The sequence below is a fragment of the Lolium rigidum genome, chromosome 1 (genome assembly GCF_022539505.1).
Source record: "Lolium rigidum isolate FL_2022 chromosome 1, APGP_CSIRO_Lrig_0.1, whole genome shotgun sequence".
Taxonomy (NCBI): Eukaryota; Viridiplantae; Streptophyta; class Magnoliopsida; order Poales; family Poaceae; genus Lolium; species Lolium rigidum.
The window spans coordinates 48,533,529-48,552,170 of NC_061508.1; the positions used below are offsets into that span (position 1 = coordinate 48,533,529).

Genomic DNA, 18,642 nt, shown 5'->3' on the forward strand with positions numbered 1-18,642 from the left:
CATGTATATACGAATGACTAAAGAAGAAAAGTTAAGCATTAAGTTTTATTTGTTTTCTTAAATGTGTGATTTTGTTTTTCACTTTTATGTACGAGTCTTACTTCAACCCTCTTAATAATAGAAGTTTACTAAAGATAATTTTAAAGTTTTAATGCTTAGATGGATGAGCTACGTAAATCATCTGCTCAAATGGAACTTCAATCACTTTGACAAGTTCTATCAAAAAATCTAAAAAAATTCCAAATTTTACATGCATGAATGTAATGTACACTTTTATGTACATTTATTTTACCGCCTCTAAACCTGTGATGCCACACATGGAGTGGGGAGAAGGTAAATGAGGCGTGGGTTGAGATTTCAGGAGTGTCATATCCGATCTCATTTATTTTACCGCCTCTAAACCTGTGATGTCACACATGGAGAGGGGAGAAGGTAAAGGAGGCGTGGGTTGAGATTTCAGGAGTGTCATATCCGACAAGATTATATCTCATAATTGTAAAGACATTTACTCACATGAGGGAAATGTAAACAAAAAAGTCACTTCAAAAACCCGATCGATGTATTCGATAATAGTCTAGAAAGGAAATTAGGACCTTATCTCACCCGTATCTTCCTTTTTCCTCACGTGGCAGTGACATATAGCCAGGTATAGTTCTAGGAGACGAACCATGATGGACAGTATCATATCAGAATTTCAGTTAAATTGGTATAGCTATAGCACAAAGAGGAATAGCTTTGGTGAGCGTCACCCCAAACTTGTCGGTCATATCAATCCCTGCTCTTTCTACCTCCACGGGGATCCTCCACTTGAATCGATTTAACAATGTTGCGAGGACCAAGTGCACCATCCTGGTCGCCAGCGGCACCCCGGGGCACATCCGCCGCCCTGCACCGAAAGGCAGGAGCTCGAAATCACCACCTTTGTAGTCCACCTCCCTCCCAATAAACCTCTCTGGCATGAACTTGTCTGGTTTAGGCCAAATGCCTTCGTCTCGTCCAATCGCCCACACATTCACCAACACGCGGGCGCCTTGGGGCACCATGTAACCTGCAATCCTTATAGTTTCTTGGGCTTGCCGCGGTAGCAAGAATGGTGCTGGAGGATGCAGTCGGAATGTCTCCTTGACTACGGCTTGAAGGTACGGTAACTGTTCAATATCAGATTCTTCGATGCTCCTTCTCGATCCGATGACTTGTGCGATCTCCTCGTGGGCTTGGGTCATTGATGATGGGTTCCGAAGAAGCTCCACCATCGCCCATTCTACTGTGATGGAGCTTGTATCACTGCCCGCGATAAACAAATCCTGCAACAAAACATAAGATGTGTTTTATGAACTAATTAGTAATCAACAAACACATTTACTAGATGTGCTGAAAATATTTTATGCTGTATAATTAGAATATACATGTTTTCTAGTCAAGTTTGACCTATGTGCATATGAACAAAAATATCTAGTGGGAACCTCTGTAAATAGGCAATATAGTTTAGATATCAACACATTCTTCAATATATGCAAGTTTGGCCTTTATTTTTCGTATAGACATGCCATCACAAATTCTAAGATCCTGATATTATATTTTTATTATTATGATAAATTTATGTGCTTTTTTGTTGTTGTTATTTTAGCTTCCATGCCTATTTTTTTTCTACATGCTCATTGCGAGGGAGGGTGCGAACTAACCCCTTTTTCTCAACTAGTTCATCTTCCTCTCCCTCCACCATTTTAAATCTTCATGTCATAGCGCCATCTCCTCTCCCTCCCTATCATTCGCCTTCTTACTCGGTTCTTCCATGCGTCAAGAGCAACAATTCTCCAATAGGGTGCCCATCTAACTTAATAGGGCAAGGTATATTTCCCACCAATAGTTGGTGAACATCTGGTGGTGGATATTTTGCGGTCATTGTCACGACCATCTTTGAGGCCTGGGGTGGGCATTGCCATCAAGGTCCTCGATCAGCCAACATCACTCAGAATTCCCCCATATTTCTTCCTACTTTCACTTATTTTTCCTTCATCATTTCCCGTTCTTCCTCTTGCATGTGCGCACCTCCTGTGCGTCACATTGAACATGGTGGATTTTATTTCCGGGTACAATGGAATGGTTTCTAAGCCATTGTTGGAATGTTTAATACCCCCGTTCCAAAATAATCAAAGTTTTCCCGCAAAAGAAACAACAAAATAATTAAATTTTAGGTTTTTCCTGAGTTGAACTACTTTAATTAAATCTGATCAAGTTTGTAGAGAAATATATCAACATCTATAAAATGATGAATTTAGCTCTATTAGATTCATCATTTAATAGATTTAACGTTGTAAATATTGACATATTTTTTCTTTTAATCCCATCAAACTTAGACAAGTTTAGAACATCTCTTCAAACGGCAGTAGATGCCTTTCTTTTTTTTGGTTATTCTACACAGATACGGGAGATATGTTTGCCTTCTATCTCCGTTTGAAATAGTCCCTCCGCATGAAATTTATCCGACATTTGTCTAAATTCAGATATATGTAGATCTTTATCAAAAAAAATATATGTAACTAAATAGCATTTAGATTAATCCAAATTTTAATAAATCTTAGACATGTTTCATAGGATAGAGGGAGAATTTGGTTCTCTATGCGTCCTGAACGTCTCTTCTGATGCAGTGTTGCTGCTGGGTCTGAATATTATTGAATCATCTTCGTGCTTCAGTCAAATGGACGTTATTGGAGAAACGGATTCAAGGTGTAATATAGTTTTAACAGAAATCATTTTTGTGTGGCCCCTGGCTCTCGGACTGTTTATTTATGGTTGGCTATAGCCCTAGTGTAAATAGTCGAGACAAGAGCATTTGTCGTTACCGTGAAGAGCGCCCTCAGTGTGTCGCGGTCGAGGCCGGCCTTACCGCCGTCACGCGCCGCGACGTCGAGCAGCACGTCGAGGAAGTCCTGGTTCTCCTTCCTGGACTCCCCTTGCTCGCGCCTCCGGTCCACCTCCTCGTCGAACACCACGTGCAGCCGCGCAAACATCCTCGCTAGCCGCCGGCGCAGCCCCTGCAGGTCCGCCCGCGCGAGAGCCGGGAAGAAGTCCGACACGTTCGGACAACCCCCGTACTCCATGATCTCAGCCATCAGCACCTGGAACTCCTTGGACCCGCCGTGGTCGTCCAGGCTTGTCAGGTCCCTCGAGAAGATGGTGCGGGAGAGGAGGTTCAGCATCGTCGTGAACGCCACGCGGCCGACGTCTATCTCGGCACCGTCGCTCGCAAGCCGGGCGACGTGGGCGGCGAGCTCCCGCACCTTGTCGCTCCGGAGGCCCTGGAGCGCGTCGAGCCGGTGCGGCGCGAAGAGCTCGGTGGCCATCATCTTGCGGAGCGAGCGCCACCGTGGCGCGTGGGGAAGCCAGGGGATGGAGTCCCTGGCGTGGTCGCCCATGGCGTCGTTTACTAAGCGGGTGGCGAAGATGGCGTCGTGCTTCTGCAAGAACTCGCGGGCGACGTCCGGGGAGGAGGCGACCACCGTGGTGACCGCGCCCAGACGGAGGGACATGAGCGGACCGTGCCTCTTGGCAAGGCGGGCGAGGGAGCGGTGCGGCTGGTCGCCGACGAGGTGGAGACTGCCGATGAGTGGAAGGGGGAGGGGTCCAGGTGGGAGGCAGCGGCGTACGTTGGCTAGGAGATCCAGGAGGTAGATGGAGAAGAGGGAGGCGACGAGCCATGGCAGCCACGCAAGAAGCAGAGACATTGTATCTGGTACACGCCGACCGGTAATGTCGTGGGCCGATGTGCGTGGCGATAATAAGAGAACGAGAGTATGAAGCATACGTTGTACTACTATACAAGATATTTTTGGAGGAGCTAAACCAGAAGCGGCGCGCAACCAACCAGGAATGCTGACACATGGTGAACCGAATCTCAAAGCAAACATCACCCACATCTTATGTGGCTTGCGTCTGGTCCAAAGGGTTTCGTAAGCACATGTGCTAGAGACTGTAATAGCTGATATTTTGAGTAGTCGCCCGGATCCAGATTTGCCCCAATCTCACCTTGCACTCTCTCCCGTGGCCATGGCTGTGGGGTGGAAGTTTGGTGCTCGATTGGGGGCAGATCCCATGCCTGCACCCGTTGGCCGAATCCATGACGAGGGTTTGCTTTGGCTGCCATCGCTCCCACTCTCTTGCTCCCCTTTCTTTTCTGAAATAAATCCTTGATGGTGATCATGGTTGTTTCCCTGTTTGACACTGATTTGGGGATTGGGTTGCTGCCTACTGATGCGTATCTTCCTGGAGTTCTTCAGCAGGGGACTTGCGACGGCCGTCGCCGTCTTGCCTCTGCTTCAACTGGCCGCAGGGCGGCCCTCCTCAAGCAGGGCCGAAAGGGCAGCTTCGCTTCAACCTCCACCATGGAGGCTCTTCCTGGAACCAGACGCTAGAGCTCGATATCGCATTTCCCCCAAGTTGCTCATGTGCTAGCGGGCGGTTTTGGTTCGGCGTCGGCAACGAGAATAGCTCGAGCAACTCCCTTTGGACCTCGGTGTGACTAGCGCCTTGAAGTCGCCGGCAAATGGCGGTGAAGGATACCAGGCACCTCATTGCTTTTCTCATTTTTGTTTTGTGGTCCTTTTTGTAAAGTTGGAGGCCTTTTCTACATTTTTTATGTTTTGTAGTGCGAGATATGCTAAAGGGCCTCCATGTAAATCTATACCTACTGTATTTCAATACAACTTCTAGGCCTTTTGAGGTTGCTTTATGTTCAAATGAAAAAGAGTAATACTCCCTCCGTCCAAAAAAGTAAGGCCTTAGAGGAGTACTCAAAAGTTAACGCTTTTTTATGTTTGATCAACTTCATGCACAAAAATATGAATAGTTACAATACCAAATCAATATCAGTAGATTCACCATAAAGTATATTTTCTTAATGTATCCATTCAATATTGTAGATTTAGGTAATTTTTTCTAAATATTTAGTCAAAGTTAGTCAGATTTAACTTCTAGCTAATCATTAGACGCCTTATATTTTGGGACAGAGGGAGTACAAGTTTTCTATGGTAAACATAAAAAAGACCCACATTTACTAGATCGCGAGTATGTTTCCTTCTCCCGCATGAATAGAAACATGTTGGTATGGTTTAACCAGGGCGCGGTTGGTAGATTGGGCCGGTTTTGGGGTTCATGGGGGCATGTTCCAGAGTCATTGCGCGTTTGGAACGAGCCATGAGTTAAAAATGGCTATCATGTTTGGTTTCTTGTGAAGGATTTATTTGGTCCACTGGAGATTTTGGTAGAGGTTGTTTGGTTGCCTGATTTGAAGGCCATGAAACAGCCCAATGCCACGAGCCCGCTGTTTGGTTGCCACCTAAAATGTGAGTCCGGTTACCTCTCCCCTGATGTGGTGAGGTTACTAGTCACAAAGAAAAAACATTGCAATTCATACAAATTTTAGACTAGATTCAGACACGATCATAGTTCAACGACACAACACAAGGTTCTGAAACAACTTGAACGACATTAGTTCATCGACATTAGCGAGACATATCAAGAAAAATTCAAACTTCTTCTTCTTCGATGACCAACCTGGTGGCATCTTCGTGGTTCGAGCACGTGGTCATGCCTCAGTGCAAGTGTAGTTCAAGATGACGACTTCGTAGATTCCGGGGACTTCCTTCTGGAAGGTGAGGAAGTTGCCAACCCTCAGTTGATGGGAAACGGCAAATGGCTGCCAACCCTTGACCGATGATCGCCCTGAGGGTTGATGGGAAACGGCAAATGGCTGCCAACCCTTGATCGATGATCGCCCTGAGGGTTGATGGGAAACGGCAAATGGCTGCCAACCCTTGATCGATGATCGCCCTGAGGGTTGATGGGAAACGGCAAATGGCTGCCAACCCTTGATCGATGATCGCCCCATTTCCATCGAATTTGGTAGTCATCCTCCTGCTCCACCCAGTGTTAACGAGGACAGCGATCTTTCCAGAGATGGATCCAAAATATTCCACGGACTTAGAAGGGATTGGGAGCATGCCCAAGGTATGCTCAAAGATGATGTAGACGAAGCTCTCTGGACCCATATCATCTTGGAAGTGGCCAACGTTTGGCCTATTGTTAGAACCCTCGTCGGGAACCTCTGCAGGTGCACCAAGGTCAATATTAGACTGTAGAAGAAACAAAAAAAAGGTATCAGACACCTATATGGTGCAATTGAGGTCTAGCATGTACCAAAATCATAGGAGGACATAAAGAATGAACAAAAAAAATGCCTCATGTATGGAGCCATAGAGAAGGCAAAGGCACTACCCCGAAACCAAGTCTAGTGCACAAGCCTTGCACACATGACTAGGTTTAAGGAGAATCCCTTGCCTTGCATTGTGCCACAGTGTGATCATTGGCCAAAGAACACCTAATAGAAACAAACATGTAATGCCTGATAATAGAAATCACAGTGATCACCACAATTGATGTTATTCAACCAATGACAATGCACAAGGAGGAGTGTTTGTGCATTGTCCAAGGTTGGATAGCACCATTGTGGTGTTAGTAGGGTGCCACATTCAATCATTGGCCATCTAGGACAAAGAACAATCAAACAATGTGAGTCATACTAACTATCTAGCGATACGAATGGTTATTTACGACCAAGTGCTATGCATCGTCGCGAGTAATTGTACAATGCTCAAGGTTAGAAAAGATCATAATGATGATCCAATGATTATAATATGGCCACATATTAGTTGTTGTGATGAGCCAATGATTACAATATGGCCACATATTAGGGCATGAGCCGCGCCAAGGGGTGGTGTGGGGCACCCTGGCCTCCACCGACCTCGCCCTTCCGCCTATAAATGCCTCCCGACACGAAAACCCTAAATCAATAAGCCTCCGTCCATGAAAAGTATCGTAGCTCCGCCGCCTCCGAAGACAAGATCCGGGGGACAGCTCTGTTCTGGCACCCTGCTAGGACGGGGAATTTCCCCCGGAGCCATCTCCATCGACTCCACTGCCATCTTCATTGCCGTTGTTGATTCCCATGATGAGGAGTGAGTAGTTCTTCCCCGAGGCCGAGGGCTTTACCGGTAGCTATGTGGTCTATCTATCTCTGCATGTATGATCTTTATGTGACCATGAGCTTTGTAATCTAGTTGAATAAGTAGATGCTATTCTTCAACTATTGTGATACTCAAGTGGTTTTATTATGTGATCTCCGGGAAAATCTTGTCCAACGGTGTGAAGGTGACAATGTGCACACCGTGTTTGTTTCTTAAGCTTAATTTACAGAAATACTTATGAATTGTGGTGTCTAGTTAGTACCATCTTTGTATGCTCAAAGTGACAGCGTCGGGTGTCCATAGATTGGGAACGCGAACTTTAAGGAGTGTTTATGCAGCCCTACGCAGTGAATTTGTGTTTGTTATCAAATCGGAGAGCAATTTAGAGTAGCATAGTGAAGTGATAATGTCTATGTATTCAATTATGGTATCATTATTGAGAGTGTCCACTAGTGAAAGTACGATCCCTAGGTCTTGTTTCTAAGCATCGAAACACAGTTTACAACCAGTTCTGCTACATGTTTGCTTGCTGCCATTTTTATTTCAGATTGCAATTACTACTTACAATCATCCATATTACTTCTATTTCACTATCTTTTCATCGAACTAGTGCACCTATACACCTGACAAGTGTATTGGGTGTGTTGGGGACACAAGAGACTTCTTGTATCGTAATTGCAGGGTTCCTTAAGAGGGATATCTTTGACCTCTACCTCCCTGAATTCGATAAACCTTGGGTGATCCACTTAAGGGAAACTTCCTGTTGTTCTACAAACCTGTGCTCTTGGAGGCCCAACGCTGTATACAAAAATAGAAACGTGCATAGACATCAGTTGGACACGTAGATTTCAGATGTCGTTAGCAAACCTGGTTCATTGCTAACCTTCACCATTAGTACAATGTACATGGTTCAGTAACTCCAGGATATTATGATGACCAAATTTGAATCATCGGCCTAACTTGCACACACATGCATGTAAAACCACGCATCATAGATCTGACAAAGGAGATGCAAAAAAACCCCAACACCTGTTTACATCTACAACAAAAAATAGTTTATTCATCCGATCTTCAAACATGCGCACAATAAGTTCTAGATCTAATCAAATTGATACTGAGAAATTGAAAATAGCTTTCGGGCGCCTTCGCCAAGGCCTATGCCCGGTACGACCCAGTCTATGCCCTCCTGAGAGAGGCGAGCCCGAAGCAGGAGACATGGAAGGTGGCGACCGAGCACGGTGGTTGGTACCTTGCTGGCGATTGGGGCAGGTTTGCCGCCCTCTATGGACTTCAGTGGGACACCGTCATGTCCTTCCGTCACAGGGAAGACATCGCAACCTTTGTTGTGAAGGTCTTCGGCAACGCGGTGTATCGCATCTCCTTCCGCCCTTCGACGACGTTAGCTTCGGGGCCCTCCTGTGACCCAGCGACATCGTCTTCAAGGAATTGGCGTGTGGCCCCTTTTGCTCTGTTGTTCTCCTCCCCCTGCTTTTGCTCTGTATTCCTCTATGATGTAAGGATCATGGTATCGCTGAAGTTGTAAGGAACTCCGGTTGCTTGTTTTCTTCCTTGGTGCCTCTGGGCTTGTTCTCTTTTCCAATTGTTATGCCATTCTTCTGGATTGTTGGTGGCGTTTGCGCGGACGAGCGCCATAGCTCGCCGAGGTAGATGATGTGTAGCTCTTGACGATGCGTAGACCTTGACGAGGTAGGTTTGGTGCAGGTCCTAGCGAGGCGCTCGGGCCTTTGGCGGGGTAGACATACACATATTCCCATATACAACAGAGGAACACATACACATTATCATTTCTCGTACATTAACTCGTACTAATACTTATTCATCCACAATACCCTCGGTCCATTTGCCGATTACAATCTTTTCGTTTCAACTTTATCTCCCTCTCGAGCTCATACCCTATTGAAAAAAAATCTGGAAAGAACAACATACTCAACGAGAGCTTCACTTACCGTAGATACATCGGGTATGTTTATTTTTTGAGAACCCGTGGGAGCTCCGCACGCTCATTCCATTAAGCATCTGAGAGCACAACAACTTACAAGAGGCTATCGTTACCCCACCGCGGCGCCACAGGTGGCGGCCGGCCGAAGACACAATTGCTAAGAACCCCCCCCTCCCCGGCTACCAAGCCTACACTCGCCCTTGCCCATGCCTACAGCCAACCCATGCGGCCCATTCCTCATGGATTCCATTTGCAACCGCCATGGCCATCGAGATAGCACCGTTGAATACTCTTGTGTTTCTCTCCAGCCAGATGGAGCGAATGACGAGAAGCATGACAGAGTTGAAATCCTTGCTCTTGTCACGCGGGGAAGTGGCGGCGACATCCGGCCACCAAACACTCAACGATGAAGTTGGGGTGGGCCTCGGAGGTTGCCAACTGATGCAAGGCCAAACGCCTTCCCAGACGGCATCGCAGCACAAGGTGGTCGTAAGTTTCGGCCACCGAGCTGCAAAGCAGGCAGACACCATGGTTTGGAAACCCTCGCCGTTGCAACCTGTCAGCGGTCCAGCAACGCTGCCGAAGGGCGAGCCACCCGTGGAAGCGGAACTTGGTCGGTGTGAATGAGTGCCATAGCTGCGCCGCCCCAGTGAGTGCTATCTGCCCACTAAAACATGAGAGATAAGCAGATCGCGAGCTATATTGCCCGTCCGGTGACCACTTCCACCAGAACGAGTCCTCTCCCTGCTGGAGCTAGATGTTGGCATCGTGGATGGCCCTCCACAAGCTGAGGTACTGCACAGCCGCGTCGACCGTCAAGCTGCCGGCGATTTCTCACACCCAGGCATTGTTAGGTAGACCATCCTGGAGGAGACGGGTACGCTGTAGCACTGGTCTCACCATCTTGAGCACCGCCGGTGCGACAACGCTGACCGGGATTCCTGCAATCCACGGGTCCTCCCAGAACAACACCTTAGATCCCTGCCTGACTGTGATGGTGACCGAGGCCGTGAAGAGCGCCTGTGCCTCTGACCTTACAGAGAAGCTAATGCCACTTGTCAAAAGCCGTCTTCTAAAACCAGATCAAGCGGGCCCGCAAGGTCACGTTCATCCACCGCATGTGGAGTCCGAGACCCCCGAGGGCCTTAGGTTTACACACATTGTGCCATTTAACAATGCAATGTCCTCCCTAGGCATCATCCTTGCCAACCCACATGAAGCCCCGGCGAGTTTTATCAATGGAGCGTAACACCCACGGGTCCCATTTCCAGGGCCATGGGCTGATAGATGACCGAAGCCATCATGACGAAACGGACATACGACACCCTTCCCTCGCGCGACATGAGGCGGGCTTTCCAAAAGGAGAGCTTATTGGCTAATTTGTCGAGGATCGACTGCACATCCTGCTTCCGCAACTTGGCGATGGACAGTGGCAGTCCGAGGTAGTGGAGAGGAAGGGGCCAATTGGGCAAGCAAGAGCTGCCGCAGCGCCATCACACACCTCGTGGGAACACCGCATAGGCAGGGCCAGACTTTTTGCATAGTTAACCTGCAGCCCTGAAGCGCCGCCGAAGGTTGCCAGGACTAGGCGGACGGCGCGCAGCTCGTCAGGTCCAGGTCTAGAAAAGATGACGAGATCATTGGCGTAGAGTGAGACAAGGTGGCGGATACCGTGAGGGCGGAGGTCCGCCAGAACCCCACGCTCCTCAACCACGCGGAACAGCAACGGCATCACATCCATGGCGAATGGCAATCCTTGGGGCCATGCATTAGGAATCTTAATTAAATGTTTCCTCTTTTGTATGGATCTTTTTTTCATGAATGTCGTGTGGGAGTTGACTGGTGGAGGGGGTAATTGAAAAAATCCAAGCTACAGCCTTATATTGTGAAACAAATACCAAAAATCTATAGGCACTATAGAAAGGAACGAAGGGAGTATTATATACTAAAATCAAAATAAGGGGTTTTAATAAAGGCACCAAGTGATTCCACATATACTAAATAATCTAATCCGTTAAATTAATGTTAACATAGGTACTAACGGTGGAGATCTAAAATAAAACGTTACGAAAAATATTCACCGGCACGATGGTGTTGGTACGACCGCCCCAAAGGAGAACGTATATCCTATCGTGTGCGGCTAAATAAAGCGCAAAAAAACATACGGTCTAATAGAGGAGGCAAAGCGCGTATAAATCACAGCTCACGTCATCACGTGGATAACAAATGCGGTCTAATAGTGGAGGCAAAGCGGATAGAGATTTGGTGCACATGAACACCAGTGATCTCACTTCAAAAAATAAATTAAAAATCATATTTCTAAGCTTCAGAAAAATCTGAAAATAAATCATGATGTAGCTGGTATTTTATCCCACAATCTCTTAAATTTTCAACTAAAAATAATGTGTATTTTAGGCTGCACAAAAATAACAAATGCATAGATCTGAGTATAGTGATTCAAATCTACAAAAAGAAAACAGATTTTGTCATTTTTGTATATATCAAAACACAAAACATTTGAAATTGAGATTTTGTAGGTTAGTGGGGTACATCATTAGGTACTTTTAGAATTTTGTTACATAATTTTTTTAAACATATAAATATAATTTTCGAATTTTTTTAATCTGGCAAGAGCACTAGTGCCCAGGATCCAATATGACATTTCGAGGCAAAGCGCGTATAAATCACAGCTCACACGTGGATTCCATTCACGCAAGGGCATATGCGTGAAACAACTTTAATTTCTTTCCATGCCTTTCAATAAATCTAACCGATAGCATGTTGTACCAGAATTAGTTTGCTTATTTATTAATGGTGTGGGGTTCGGCTAAACTTCATCAAGACAACACTTTTGCTAAAATCTATCATGCGTTTTTATATGCATATCCAGCCTGATTATAAACCGGGAAATCTAGACTTTATGCCTTTCATGCATTTTTAAATTATTTTTAAATACATATAGTTTGAACTAATATATAATTTGTATCATAAAATTTATATATGAAAGTTACACGATATTCAAGATGAGATATCCGGAGTGAGATTCTATCTAACTTTGTATACTAAAAATAATATATGGGACTAAAATAGAGACACGACATTAGTCCACATCTGCATCACTTATGTTAATATCTAGGACGTGGTGCGAATATCTTCACTCCAGGCCGGCAGGCCGGCTACGCGTACATGAGCGCGTATATACAAATGCTCAGAATACATCGATCTTGCTAAATAAATTTTGAAATCTGAAAATAATACCAAAATTTGAAATAGTACAAAATAGGAGGACACATTCTGAATATATTTAGGCAAGGCTATACTGCCGGCTATATATGAGCATGCTTATACTAATACTTGAAGTACATCTATATTACTAATTAAAGTTCAAAGTCTAAAAATTCATAATCAAAATTTGAAAACAATACCAAATAATAGGACTTGGTCCAAATATATCCGCGCCAATCTATACTGCCAGCTAAGCGTACATGAGCATGTATATAAAAATATTTGAAGTACATCTATTTGCTAATTAAAATTCAAAACCTAAAAAATTGATACCAAATTTTGAAAATAGTACAAATTACTAGGGTAATTGGTATGAATATATTCGCACCAGGCTATAGTGGCATCTACGCGTACATGAGCATGTATATAGAAATACTCAAAAATCAAAATACATCTACATTGCTAATTAAAATACCCGGCTGAAATATATTCATGCCAGGCTACACGGTTCGTATATATTTAAGCCAGGCTATACCACCAGCTACGTATACATGAGCATGTATATACAAAGCGTCGAAGGATATCAATATTTCTAATTAAAATTCAATATTTAATGATTGATAGCCAAGTTTTGTACAAAACAGAGAACATGGTCCAAATATATTCACGCCAGGCTATACTGTGGGCTATGCGTACATGAGTGTGTATCTTACGTGCAGCTGTAATATTTATTTGCAAGATATCTTTGGTAGTTACAAAATCATATCACGTCTTATTGAGATTATACGCCTATACATGATTAAAATAATGATACAGAAAATTGATAAAATAACTAACGGACTGAAGATGTTGCCCTCACATTTGCGAGGGCCATCTTGCTAGTTGGATTAAAAGGAATACTGAGACGAAACATTGTGCACAATTCAGCTCAAATCATTGTAGCCATAGCACCAAGAGGGACTGCTTTCGTGAGCGATACCCCAAACTTTTCACTCATGTCAATCCCAGTCCTTTCCACCTCCACTGGAATCTTCCACTCGAACCGATTCAACAACGTACTGAGGACCAAGTGCACCGTCCTGATTGCCAACGGCATCCCGGGGCACACTCTTCGCCCCGCACCAAATGGAATGAGCTCGAAGTCCCCACCTCTAAAGTCCACGGCTCTCCCTAGAAACCTCTCTGGCATGAACTTGTCCGGCTCCGGCCAGATGCTTTCGTCTTGGCCCATCGCCCACAAATTCACCAACACACGTGCGCCTTGAGGCACTGTGAAACCTGCGATATTTACGGCTTCTTGGGCCTGATGTGGTAACAATAGTGGGCCCAGCCGGAGTGTTTCGTTGACCACGGCTTGAAGGTAGGGCAACTGGTTAATGTCAGATTCCTCAACGCTTCTTGTCGAGCTGATGACCTGTGCTAGCTCCTCGTGAGCTTTTGCCATGGATGATGGGTTCTTGAGAAGCTCCGTCATCGCCCATTCCACCATACTAGAGGTTGAATCACTGCCGGCGAGAAACAAGTCCTAGAACAAAACATAAGATGTGATGCGACATAATTACTGGTCACGTGATAGCTTACCAAATGCGCTGGTCAGCGTATATAAAAGAATGTCAAAGATTTTTGTAAGTTTGAACTAAATAGTTTATAGATACATTTAAATTTAAATAATAGTGGTGGGGACCAACCCCCCCCCCCTCCCCCGTAATTCTCGAAAAAAAAATTAAATAAATTTCCGACATCCTATTATGGACAGGTAGTATATGTTTTGAATTCACCTAGGACTATGTATGATGGGCAATATAATATATAGCACCCTTACCTTCCATAAATGCACATCCTTGACTATATACAAATTCGACCCTTGTTTTTCGTATGCACATGCTTGTACAACATTTAAGATTGGAAAGGGGAGTGGTGTTTTGGCACCCAGGAGCATATACTCCCGAGTTTTTAATCTTATTTTGAATACATTTTCAAAATGTTGAAAGTTTAGACATAAAATTTAATGGGTACATCTCGAAATCCTACACGTTCGCAAAGTGGCTCCATGGAAAACCGACATTTTTAGTGTCATGTGCAAAAAGACAAATTTTGGTGTAAAAAGGGGTTGAGTATGTGACCTTTTCACAAAACTTGATGTGCGCGCTTACAATGTCGGTACGTAAGCGGGAAATTTTTGTTTAATTTTTTTTGACAATTCAAAATGTTTTTTTAACGGTAGCAGAAGCATATGCTACCATGTGCCGAATTGAATTTCTGAGGAGCGTCTAGGCTTCAGGCGATAATTCTCAGTCGACCACCCATATGATTAGTACTCTAGTCCTTCAATAGTTTCAGGTTGACTTGCTATACTGAGTTTGTGGCTTTGTGCTTGTGTGTTTCTTTTCTGGGCTTGCCTGGTTGTGCTTTTACAGTTCGAGAACTACTTCACGTGCTTTTTCCTTGTTCGTCGCGGCTTAAACTTTTCTAAAGCAAAAATTCATGTTGAAGCAAAATGCTTTATCTACTAAGTTCATTTTTTCCTCCGTAAAATTTTAGCCTTCACCCAAAAAACAACACGTTTGCAACAAGAATGCACAAAACTAACTAAACAATTAGCTAACTCATATACATGATTAAAAATTCCAAACTCAACACATGGCAGTGAAGAAAATAATAAAAGTTAGGGTGCACTCAAAAAGTCAGTTGCAACATATGTGCAATTAAAAAAAATTCAGTTGCAATTATGCGTAACTAGAAAAATCTCTGTTGAAACCGAAAACCATCCCGGTATCTATCCACAACTAGAAAATTCTTGGCTGCAACCAATGTGTAACTACAAAAATATCGGTAGCAAGAAAAATCTTAGTTGTAACTCATATGCAACCGAAAAGGCTCAGTCACAACCTATGTATATTTTTTTGAAAGGAAAACACAACCTATGTATAGACAGAAAAATCTCAGTCGCATCCCATGTGTAACCGAAAAAAATGTCAGTTGCAACCCATGTGCAACCGAAAAAAATCTCACTTGCACAACCTGTGCACTCAAAAAAGTCTCGGTTGCCACACTTATGTAACTAAAAGAGTATTATTTTATATTTTTATCAACTTGCAAAATCAAAAATCAAAAAGGAAAAAAGGAAAGAGAAAGGAAATATATTAGTCGTGGTCATGTGTCTCAGTGTCTGTGGGGCATGCTGCTCACTGACTTCCGGTAAAAAGAATGAAGTGTGTGTATACATGGCGATCAACGTATTGCAAATTATGAACCAACGCATTTTTTTTAAACAACCTCAAACGCAGGTCATACCGCCTCACACTCCACAGCCCTGATGAGCGGAGAAAACAAAGAAACCCGAATCTTGAAGCACTCTATCGTAGGGTTTCCAACGTTAGTGAGACTTAATAAAAAATACTACCTCTGTTTCAAGGAATAAGACGCACGCGTATTTCAAGATGAACTTTGACCATAAAAGTTGAGCAATAAAATTTTAATTTTATTATATGTAATTAGTATAGTTAGATTCGTACTGAAAAGCACTTTCTATTTCTAATGATGCTAATTTCGTACAAACAATCTTTATATATTTAAAGTATTTTTTGGTTAAATAAAAAACACTACGCCTTATTCGTTGAAATGGAGGTAGTAGGATCTACCTACCTTCGCATGAAAATATTAGACTGAAGGACAAAACGAAGTTTTTCAGGATTATATGGCTGCTTTCGATGGAGATGTGGACTGGACTCTAGGAGATAAGGAGGGAACGCACACGCAGCCGAACAGCGTTGAAAATTCGAACTTGTTTGTTGATCGCGCTAGCCGCCTGCAATGAAAACGAATAGTCGAGAGAAGAGAATTTGTCGTTACCGTGAAGAGCGCCCTCAGCGTGTCTCGGTCCAGGCCGGCCTTGCCGCCGTCACGCTCCGCGACGTCGAGCAGCACGTCGAGGAAGTCGTCGTGCTCCTTCCTGGTCTCCCCCACCTCGCGGCCGCGCAGCCTCCGGTCCACCTCCACGTCGAACACTTGGTGCAGCCGCGCGAGCAGCTGGGCCAGCCGCCGTCGCAGCCCCTGCAGGTCCGCGCGCGCGAGCACCGGGAAGAAGTCGGACACGTTGGGGCTGCCCCCGCACTTCATGGCCTCACTCACCAGCGCCTGGAACTCCTTGGACCCGCCATGGTCGTCGAGGCTCGCAAGATCCTTCGAGAAGATGGTGCCGGAGAGGAGGTTCAGGCTCGTCGTGAACGCCACGCGGCCGACGTCCACCTCCACGCCATCGCGCGCCAGCCGGGCGATGTGCGCCACGAGCTCCCGCATCTTGTCGCTCCGGAGGCCCTGGAGCGCATCGAGCCGGTGCGGCGCGAAGAGCTCCGTGGCCATGGTCTTGCGCAGCGAGCGCCACCGCGGCCCGTGGGGGAGCCAGGCGACGGAGTCCCTGGCGTGGTCGCCCACGGCGTCGTTCACGAACCGGCCGGCCAAGACAGCGTCGTGCTTCTGAAGGATCTCGCGGGCGGCATCCGGCGAGGAGGCGACCACCGTGGTGACCGCGCCCAAGCGGATGGACATGAGCGGGCCGTGGATCCTGGCGAGGCGGGCGAGAGAGCGGTGCGGTTGGTCGCCCATGAGGTGGAGGCTGCCGATGAGTGGCAGAGGAATAGGACCTGGAGGGAGACGGCGGCGTGCGTGGGCGAGGAGGTCGAGGAGGTAGATGGAGAGGAGGGAGACGACGAGCCATGGCAGCCAGGGAAGAACGGACATCGTATCTCTATCGGGTAAACACTGACCAGTAGTGTCGTGTACCTGCGACGGTACGAGATTATGAACTACAAGAGGGGGTGGAGCGCGCCTTCGCCGCTGCCGCACCCGACAGCTGCCCGCGCTTTTTACCTTGGAGGTTCCTTTTCTTGCATAAAGCCGCCGCCCTGTCTAGCACGTGTTCATTTGGTTTGCCCAAGTTGCCCTTGCTAAACCTCCCTGCACAATCTTGGACACTAGGCTGCTCCAGATTTCCATCATCAATCCCATCACTCATAATAGGATCATTTAACTCATTCATAGGAGATTCACCAGGTGAGTGAACATAAAAAGTGGCACCCTGTTCAGAGCTAGGTGTTGAATTTTGAAGTTCAACCACTTGAGGAAGCTTTGGCCATATCTCAGTACTTAAAGACTGATAATAGGGAGATAACTCATAAGGAATTATCTTTGGGTGTACATCAGGGAATAAAAGCTCCTTATTCACAGTGGGAGTACCAGGTGCCAAAACAAAAGCATAGTTCCACCTTAATTGGTTCCCAGCATGCAAAAAAATAGCTTTTTCTGTGCTCAGTCCATCATTTTTATCTTGCCTCTCCTCCCCAGCATCCACAACACTAGTATCAGCAGTATTCTCAAGGATAGTATCAAGAGATTCATCAATGGATTTCTCACCGCCTTCCATATTTGTTATAAGGTTCTCAACATTCTTGTCGCGAATAATCTCCTCAATCAGAAGTCCATTATGTTCCTCGCTCTCTTCTTCAGATTCATGTTCCGAGATAGGTTCCAAGGTACGAGTGTGTGTTTTCCCAAAGGAAGTGGACCCAGATAACTGTTGTCCTTCACTCTATCCCACAGATGATTCATAAGTCGATGCATTTTCAGTTCTTGCCCTCTTCGGAAAAGGGAGCCCCGGACTAGAATCAACATGAATCCTCTTAAGGTACATTTACAAACTTATTACGAAAAATTTGACCCTTCACTTGGAACCTTATGCCGAGAAGCTTTATAGTATTCAGCAAAATGCTTTTTTTTTTAAGAAACATTATGGACGGGGTGTTATCTCTTCATGAGTTGCTTAACTATACTCATGTGAAGAAACAATGTGGTATCATTCTTAAATTGGATTTCGAAAAAGTTGTATGATAAGGTGAATTGGGACTTTCTTTTAGATTGTCTTAAGATTAGAGGTTTTAATGAGCTCTGGTGTTCTTGGGTAAAACAAAGCTTGTTTGAGGGGACTGTCAGTGTGAAAATTAATAATGAGATGGGGCCTTATTTCCAGAGTGCTAAAGGGGTTCGTCAAGGCGGTCCTTTGTCATTGACTTTGTTTAACATCATTGTTGGATCTCTTACAAAAATGGTGATGAGGGCACAAGCTAATAACATGCTTGTTGGTTTAGCTCCTGATCTTATCCCTAATGGTGTGGCTGTGTTACAGTATGCCAATGACACAATTTTATGTATCAGTCATGATCCTGAGAAAGCTATCAATTTAAAGTTGCTTTTGTATTCATTTGAGTTGATGTCTGGGCTCAAAACAAATTTTATGAAGAGTGAAATTTTTACCATTGGTGGGGATAATGATATTGCTGATTTTTATTCTCATATGTTTGGCTGTCAAGTAGGCACTCTTCCCATGAAGTATTTGGGTGTTCCCATTTCTTCGGTTTCCTTGAAAACATCAGACTGGGA

General features: G+C 45.0%; 2 protein-coding genes across 2 annotated transcripts; both read right to left on the bottom strand.

Moving 5' to 3' along the window:
* Nucleotides 1–523: 523 nt before the first annotated feature.
* On the bottom strand, nucleotides 524–3,774 carry LOC124685305 (geraniol 8-hydroxylase-like). Its single transcript, XM_047219645.1, has 2 exons — nucleotides 2,844–3,774; nucleotides 524–1,304 (listed from the first exon to the last, which is right to left on the bottom strand). Exons 1-2 carry the CDS (start codon nucleotides 3,723–3,725, stop codon nucleotides 699–701), a joined length of 1,488 nt encoding a protein of 495 aa, XP_047075601.1. The 5' UTR covers nucleotides 3,726–3,774; the 3' UTR covers nucleotides 524–698.
* Nucleotides 3,775–12,900: 9,126 nt separating this feature from the next.
* LOC124685304 (geraniol 8-hydroxylase-like) lies at nucleotides 12,901–17,030 on the bottom strand. The gene is made up of 3 exons (XM_047219644.1): nucleotides 16,060–17,030; nucleotides 13,142–13,732; nucleotides 12,901–13,084 (listed from the first exon to the last, which is right to left on the bottom strand). The coding sequence occupies exons 1-3, from the start codon at nucleotides 16,945–16,947 to the stop codon at nucleotides 13,040–13,042; spliced, it is 1,524 nt and encodes a 507-aa protein (XP_047075600.1). The 5' UTR covers nucleotides 16,948–17,030; the 3' UTR covers nucleotides 12,901–13,039.
* Between the last annotated feature and the right edge of the window lie 1,612 nt (nucleotides 17,031–18,642).

Excerpts from the sequence above, each read along its gene's own strand:
- LOC124685305 (XM_047219645.1), bottom strand. The coding sequence starts at position 3,725 with ATGTCTCTGCTTCTTGCGTGGCTGCCATGGCTCGTCGCCTCCCTCTTC. Across the intron at positions 1,305-2,843 it reads CACTGAGGGCGCTCTTCACG|GATTTGTTTATCGCGGGCAG; the intron begins GTAACGACAAAT and ends GTTTTGTTGCAG.
- LOC124685304 (XM_047219644.1), bottom strand. The coding sequence starts at position 16,947 with ATGTCCGTTCTTCCCTGGCTGCCATGGCTCGTCGTCTCCCTCCTCTCC. Across the intron at positions 13,733-16,059 it reads CGCTGAGGGCGCTCTTCACG|GACTTGTTTCTCGCCGGCAG; the intron begins GTAACGACAAAT and ends GTTTTGTTCTAG. Across the intron at positions 13,085-13,141 it reads TTGGTGCTATGGCTACAATG|AAGATGGCCCTCGCAAATGT; the intron begins ATTTGAGCTGAA and ends AATCCAACTAGC.